The sequence below is a fragment of the Stegastes partitus genome, unplaced genomic scaffold (genome assembly GCF_000690725.1).
Source record: "Stegastes partitus isolate 25-593 unplaced genomic scaffold, Stegastes_partitus-1.0.2 Scaffold58, whole genome shotgun sequence".
NCBI lineage: Eukaryota > Metazoa > Chordata > Actinopteri > Pomacentridae > Stegastes > Stegastes partitus.
In genome coordinates, this window is record NW_007577789.1 from 787277 (window position 1) to 794475 (window position 7199).

The 7199-nt window shown below is 43.5% G+C and overlaps 1 protein-coding gene across 1 annotated transcript; it reads left to right on the plus strand.

The window, feature by feature from the left end:
- Positions 1-1107: 1107 nt before the first annotated feature.
- On the plus strand, positions 1108-3695 carry LOC103353021 (chymotrypsin-like elastase family member 2A). The gene is made up of 8 exons (XM_008275763.1): positions 1108-1156; positions 1291-1379; positions 1468-1565; positions 1861-1983; positions 2107-2243; positions 2585-2730; positions 2931-3083; positions 3611-3695. The coding sequence occupies exons 1-8, from the start codon at positions 1120-1122 to the stop codon at positions 3626-3628; spliced, it is 801 nt and encodes a 266-aa protein (XP_008273985.1). The 5' UTR covers positions 1108-1119; the 3' UTR covers positions 3629-3695.
- Positions 3696-7199: the final 3504 nt, after the last annotated feature.

A 7199-nucleotide genomic window follows, 5' to 3' on the forward strand; every position in this document is an offset into this window, starting at 1 on the left:
ATTGGTGATTCTAAATTGTCCGTAGGTGTGAATGTGAGTGTGCTTGGTTGTCTGTCTCTAAGTGTAGCCCTGCGATAGACTGGTGACCTGTCCAGGGTGTCCCTAGTAAGGGGATTAAGCGGTGTATAGATAATGGATGGATGGACCTGGTATTCAGACAGATCACCTTATTTCATATCAAATGTACCACTCCCCACTTTGATTTCCTTTTGAAAGAAAAATACGACCTCCTCCAGCACCTGAAGGACAGAATGACACAGCTGAATATACTGTATTAGTTAAATGCAGTCAACCAGTACACAGTTGTTGTTATTGCTACATAAAATAGATCAGCTCATGAAGTTTGCAAAACGGGCTGGAGATGTTTGCTTATATGAAGTAGCAAATTTTTCCATTTTCCTGTCACATCAAAAATATTCCTGTTACAGCTGAATATACAGTATGACGGATTAGATTTATTAATGGCAGCCTTTTGCTCAAATTTTGTAGAACGATGCCAAAACAAAGAATGGTTTATTTGCTACTTAACCACTAAGGGATACTCCTGTGCTACAACTACAGTACCTGTGGTATGATGCCATATAAACTCAGTGGTTTACTATGTGATTTATTCATATCAGTTCCCAACCTTACAAAAACATACCTAACACAAACGTAATAAAATTCTCTTTGGATGATCATGTTAATAATAATAATTTTTAAAAAGCATGTATCATAATTTGCCACTAAAATCAATTACTCTATAGGGATTAACATATTGATAAGAATTTCTAAAAATGAATTAACATGCACACTTGGGTTGAGGAGAATATTGTATAGCTTCACGTATAAAATAGGACAGTACTCATATTTCTTTCTTTAACTTCTCATCTTCTCTTACCATAAAGTTAGATGACCTGACCAGTTGAGGTCACATCTGTGTGGTTCACACAGGGGCACAAGCTGAGGAGATAAAGTGTATTTTGGGATGCCTGTGGTTAATTATCTCCAAGGCTGATTTATTTTTCCAACCAACTTTTCCTGGATCTGTTGAAATGCTGAGTAACGCTACTGTAAATACACCCGCTGAAGCACTATATAAGGAGCAGCAAGTCACTCCTTCTGCAGAAGACAGTCACCATGAAGTTCGTGATCTTGGCTTTGTTCGTTGCTGGCGGTAAGCTCATGACACTTCTCCGTCTAGAAACGGACTTTTGTTGCTGCAAAACCGTGAGATAAACCTGAGAATTTTATTTTACCACTAATTTTAACCAGCATTAAATCACCATGTTTTCTGTTGTTCTCTCCCAGCCTACGGGTGCGGCCTCCCCACCTACCCCCCTGTCCTATCCAGAGTGGTTGGTGGAGATGATGTTCGTCAGAGCAGCTGGCCCTGGCAGGTATGCTTCTTTCAAACTTTTCTTCAAAATTCGGTGTCTTCCTTCAATTGTTAAACACTGGTGTGCCGTCGTTGTGTGTTCTCCTCAGGTGTCTCTGCAGTACAAGAGTGGCAGCAACTTCTACCACACATGTGGTGGCACTCTGATCTCCAGTCAGTGGGTCCTGACTGCTGCTCACTGCATCGGGTATGACTTCACATTTAAAGACATCGGAAATTAGATGGGAAATTGCAGAGGACAAAGACATATGGAAGCCTGGGTACTACTTGAAGCAGGCTTATAGAGGCAATATGTAGAAAATGGTGTTTCAGAGTTAAATGAACGCTTCATGGTTGCAGCAGCCATTCTGTACTAGTGTTAGCAGAGGTAACTGTTTTGATACTACTTTGGTACGACAGTGTTTAAATAGAATTAAGGGTAACGCTTTATTAGATCTATGTGTCTTTGATGTTGTGTTTCTCTACTTTTTGTGGCCAAGCAGAGGTTACACCTACAGGGTCTACCTGGGAAAACACAGTCTGGAGACCAGCAACGAGTCTGGTTCCATCGCCATCAGCCCTGAGAGAATCATCGTCCACGAGGACTGGGACTCCTACAGAATCCGGTGGGTCATAATATGTAACCCAGAGCATATGATTGGCTGGATATGCTGCTGTACACTTTGCTCATGTTATTAATGCTCACCAGCACTCTGTTGCTTTATGTGCCGTTTGTATTCAAACTCCAGTAACGACATTGCCCTGATCAAGCTGGCTACTCCCGTCAAGCTCAGTGACCAGATCCAGCCCGCCTGTCTTCCCACTTCTGGTTCCATCCTGGCCAATGGTGCCCCCTGCTACGTCACTGGCTGGGGACGTCTCTGGAGTAAGTTCTTTCAGACAAAGACAATGATCTTAACTACCTAGAAAATGCTGCCAATCTGATCTCCTCCTATCTTTGTGTGTGCAATCGGTTTTCCTTTGGAATTTGTGCTGTCATAGGTGTCGTTTTTCTCAGCAGTTATCCAAATTGACTCTTTGTTAAACAGAAGGAAACTGTGCCAGACAGATATAACAACGCTTCAGAGCAATTTTATTTGATTTCATTTTTACCTGTGTCTCAATTGAAGTTGTGCATCGTGGACCTAGTTTAGGAACTGACTGAGCCAGTAATATGGTCGTCTTGACTTCAGCGCTGAATCGGAGTGCCTTGTGTTTCTTTTATAGCTGGAGGTCCCATTGCTGACATCCTGCAGCAGGCTCTCCTCCCTGTGGTGGACCACTCCACCTGCAGCAGGTACGACTGGTGGGGAAGTCTGGTCACCACCAGCATGATCTGTGCTGGAGGAGATGGAGATCTGGCTAGCTGCAATGTGAGTCATATTAACTTTATATATCAGACTTGTGCCATTCTTCAATCCAGTTTCAACAAAACAAAGCCCAGCCTTGTGCTTAAACATATCTCTATGTTGTGTCATTGCAATTCTGTTCTACAAAGTTTGTTTTATAAAGATGTTTCCTCCTCCGTCTGATCAATTTTACCTAATATCACATTCATGTCATCTGTCCTCAGGGTGACTCTGGCGGTCCCCTGAACTGTCGCAACTCTGATGGTTCCTGGGATGTCCACGGAGTGGTGAGCTTTGGCTCCAGCATGGGATGCAACTACTACAAGAAGCCCTCTGTCTTCACCAGAGTCAGCGCCTACAGCTCCTGGATCAGCAATGTAAGTGGAAAAGAATTTGATTCTAAAATTCAAAACACTGTGTGATACAACAGATACACGTTTGCTTATTTTTGGCTCAATTTGGCCGATATGAAAAGTTCTTCCTGCCCTGAAGGTTGAGCCCCCACCGATGAATCAGACTTTCAGACAAAGCACAGAACAGAACCCTAACAGAATTTCCCCATGGGGATCAATGAAGTATTTCTATTCTATTCTATTCTCAGACTTTCAAAAGGCAGCCACTTGTTTTTTCGTATCACTAATCATTAGAAATGGTTTTATTTAATTAAGGAATTGCATTTTTTACTTTGGCAAAAATGTATGATTGTACAGAAATTACTAAATAGAATTCTACAAACAATGAAATACTGTCGTATACGCGTCGTCGTTTTATTTTGAACATCAACTACTCAGTGGCTCAGAAATGTTGAAAATGAAACTGTGATTAGGAGCTGCACACAGATGTTCTCCTGCATTGTACCAGAGTTATTTAAAATGCTCTCTTAATACTTGTCCTTTTTTTCCAGGTGATGGCCAGTTACTAAGATGTGGGTTGGTGTTTGGCGTACATAGTTGGTTGTTGCACCATGAAATAAAGCATGACATAGCAGATACAGTCTCCTCTGTGTTTTGTTTTTCAGTCATCAAAATGGTATTTAAGATTTAAAGGGAGTAAAAAACAAACAAAAAGATGCAGCCCTCCCTCTGCAGCTCTTCCATCTCCCCTCCATGTTCTAGCCCATTCCACATACACTTAAAGTCAACATTCATTTATGGCTTCATCCAGGGTTCGGACACCAGCTTCCAAAGTCCACCATCTAACTCACTGCCCCATTTCATCTGATCACAGCAAAAAGCCCTGTGTTTGGCTAAAATCTCCAGTCATGGGATAGATTTTCTAAAACCTGAAAACAGCCAGGAGGAGGTGCAGAGGTCTAGTTTACTCTCATACTACTTGAATTACAATGTGCTTAAAGGTTGGTTTAGAATTTTCGTCTAGTCTTGCCGAAGAATACTACCTGCCTGAGCTTTAATTTGTTAGTGAGACCACTGCCACACAATACCATCAGCTAAATCCTACACTGTACATTTCTTCTTAAATGTTAAAGTTGCACATTAGACATGTTTATTGTCATGATGTTATTGTGGCAACCACCAAATACACCCTCGCAGTAATAACCACAGTGTTCAGTTCAGTGTTTCAGAGTTTAAAGTACCCGGTATCACAGATCTCACGATTATTTTTAGATGATAACTTAATGATAACTGAGAGTAAAGAGAAAACAAGTAATATATTTGCAATGCATGTACACAGACTATGCACACAAATGCAACCTCTGGATGCACACAGTGACGTTGTCTTCTCTGACTGCTATGTTCCTGTCAGACATCCTCCATTTTTACTGCAGTCACTGGTATACTGCTGTTAATGTTGGTGAAGCCTGCACACACTCCTACACTGTCACCCAGGAGATCGACCTGGAAATCAGATTCCTGACAGCAGAGAGGAGCTGGTGTTTTGTCAAACTTCGGATTTCTAATGGCACTCCAAGGCTTTTCGGTTCATCCCTTACAAGAAAGTTCCTATCAGCAAGAACCACAATAACCCTGTTTGGGCTCAAAAAACCCTGCAGACCCTCCCGCATGCAAGCTCCACACAAAAAGGCCCCAGGCCAGTTTCCAAAGCAGAACCTTTTCAAATTGCTGCCTGGAGTAAAAATGTCTTATCTAGCTAGTGTGAAATCCAAAATTTCAACCATGTAATACTTGAAATAAACTAATAAATAAGTAAATAAATAAATTCACATAGTGTATAGTCCGTGGAACAATGTCAATGCATTTTATTAATTCCAGTAAAGGTGAACCTGGCAGCAGGTCTCAGACTGCAGCCGCCTGTACATGGAGTGATCCTGACGGGATCTGATCCGTTGACCTTCGTGTTTCAAGCGTGCAGTTTGAAGCAGTCGGCCTCCAACAACAAGGAGTCTTTAACAGACAGAAAGTGTGTCTGGCAGCGACGACCTCGGTCTGTGTTTCTTATTTGACTGATGTTTCCTGATCGGAGCGACTTAGTTTTGTTTCAGTAAATGTGATCTTCTGCTTGGACAGAGTTTGACAGAGTGTTGAACAAGTTGGACAAGCGAAAAAGACTCAGGACACAGGGCTGGTTGTCCGACGTGGTGAAGCAGGACTGTAGGTGTGTGCTGAGAGCTGCTCCGTCCAGGGGCAGGACAGAATGAGGAGAGACACTGGCTGGATGTCCAGGTGGGACAAAAAGTGAGCTTTGGAAGGCTGGTGTGTTGTGTGTTTGGAGGCAGGTGGTGGTTGAAGACGTGATTGTAAAAGTGTGACATGGTAAAGTGAGTGATGTGTAATTGAAAGTGACAAGCTGAAGTTGAAAAGAGTGACAATAAAAATGGTATTGTGTATGATGGTCATGTGTATGTAGAAAAGAAGAATGGACGTTTTGAGAGAGAAAAACATGCCACAGGTGCTTGTGGGTGAAGGGGTGTGTATCTCCCCCCGACACCTTCTGGCGCCTTGTCTTCCATTCCAAGAGCCACCCACAGCTCTTGGTCGAAGGGGCGGATCAGAAGGTAGTCCGCAAAGGAGAGCAACACCACACCTGCTATTAAACACCTGCCAATCACTCCCTATTTATAGCCCTCTGAGGACACGTTGGTGTCAGCCAGAGTGTTTTCTCAATTTTGAGGGGACTTTTTTCACGTCGAACAGATTCTCCGAGCAAAATACAGCTGCCTCACAACATTTTGACCTGGTTGTCTGCTTTAGTTTTCATAGGAGCCTGTTGGATTTGTTGGTCTGAGGCTGCCTCTTGGAACTCTGGGTAAGCGTTTAAGGGTAGCTTAATTGCTAGTTCAGAGCCAGTGCCTGATTTAGCGCCAGTTCGTTGTGTTTCCACCACCTAAGCACCAGCTCCAGGTTCTCAAAACTGGTGCTTTTCAGACACCACCAACTCTTTGCCGGGCCACAGCTAAGCACCGATGAGGGGCTGGGGGCGGAGTTATCGTGACCGCCGAGACCGATGAATGGGACATACAAGCGGTGATTTGTTTTTTGTTTTTCGCCAGGACGTCCCTGGTCAAATCGCAGATGTATTGCAATGACACACGGAAGTTTTGCACACACTCTTGCACACTGAAAGCCGGTACAACTGTGTCCCACCAGTTGCCCCACAGTGGTGGCAAACAGTACTTTTATAACTTCGGTGCACTGCGGTATTGACGCTTAGAAATGCGGTCTTTTTGTGAAAAACGGAGCGCACCTACATGTTTATGAGAAAAAAAAATCACTCGGTTTCATCTTGGACAAATCTGACATCAGAACGCCCTAGTTCACTCTTTTTTAAAGTCATTTGTGGTCGCACACCTGTATGAGCACCGCGGCCACCAACAGCAGCATGTTGTGTGGGGCGTTCGGGGAACATCGGAAATGGTAGAATCTATCGATAAGAAAATGTTCAGCAAGTCATGTTTTGCCTGTGACAAGGTGTGAAGTGCGACCAAATGAGAAGGTTGGTCGCACCGGTAAAAAGAAAAGAAAAAAAAAAAAGTTGGGAGTCCTGTGTGGACTTCCGTGTGGCACGAGCGTTGTGACGTAGGCGTGGCTCGACCTTGGCTCCTTGCCGATTTAAAAGCGAACTGGTTCTTAGGAGATGCCAGATTTGAACCAACTAAGCACTGACCCTTGCACGAGCACGGAACCAGCACTTGGTTCTTCTTGGTGGGAAAAGGGGTACTTGAGGTGGACGGAACCTGCGGAGCCCAGAGTGAGGAGGAAACGTCCTGCAGTACCACGTTCAGCCACATCACACAGCCAACGGGCTGATGGCGCTGTTTCAACATTTCAGCATTTACACAGCAATTTTTATTTCTGTATTTAAATTTTATTTTAGCTTTGAAGGAACATGACCACCAGACTCGCATTGAGCTTTTCATGCGTCTGGTCCTGTCAGGCTGCTGATGACTTCACTGACTCATCCTTTCAGCTCTACTTGTATTTACTGTTCAGGGTCGTGTCATTTGTCAAGAAGCTTCATCTATGGAAAATCCTAACTTGTACAGTATGTTACAGCCTGGCTTAAAGACTGCAAAA

Coding starts and splice junctions, on each gene's coding strand:
- LOC103353021 (XM_008275763.1), top strand. CDS start 1,120: ATGAAGTTCGTGATCTTGGCTTTGTTCGTTGCTGGCG. Junction 1,566..1,860: donor ACTGCTGCTCACTGCATCGG/GTATGACTTCAC, acceptor GTGGCCAAGCAG/AGGTTACACCTACAGGGTCT. Junction 2,731..2,930: donor GAGATCTGGCTAGCTGCAAT/GTGAGTCATATT, acceptor ATCTGTCCTCAG/GGTGACTCTGGCGGTCCCCT.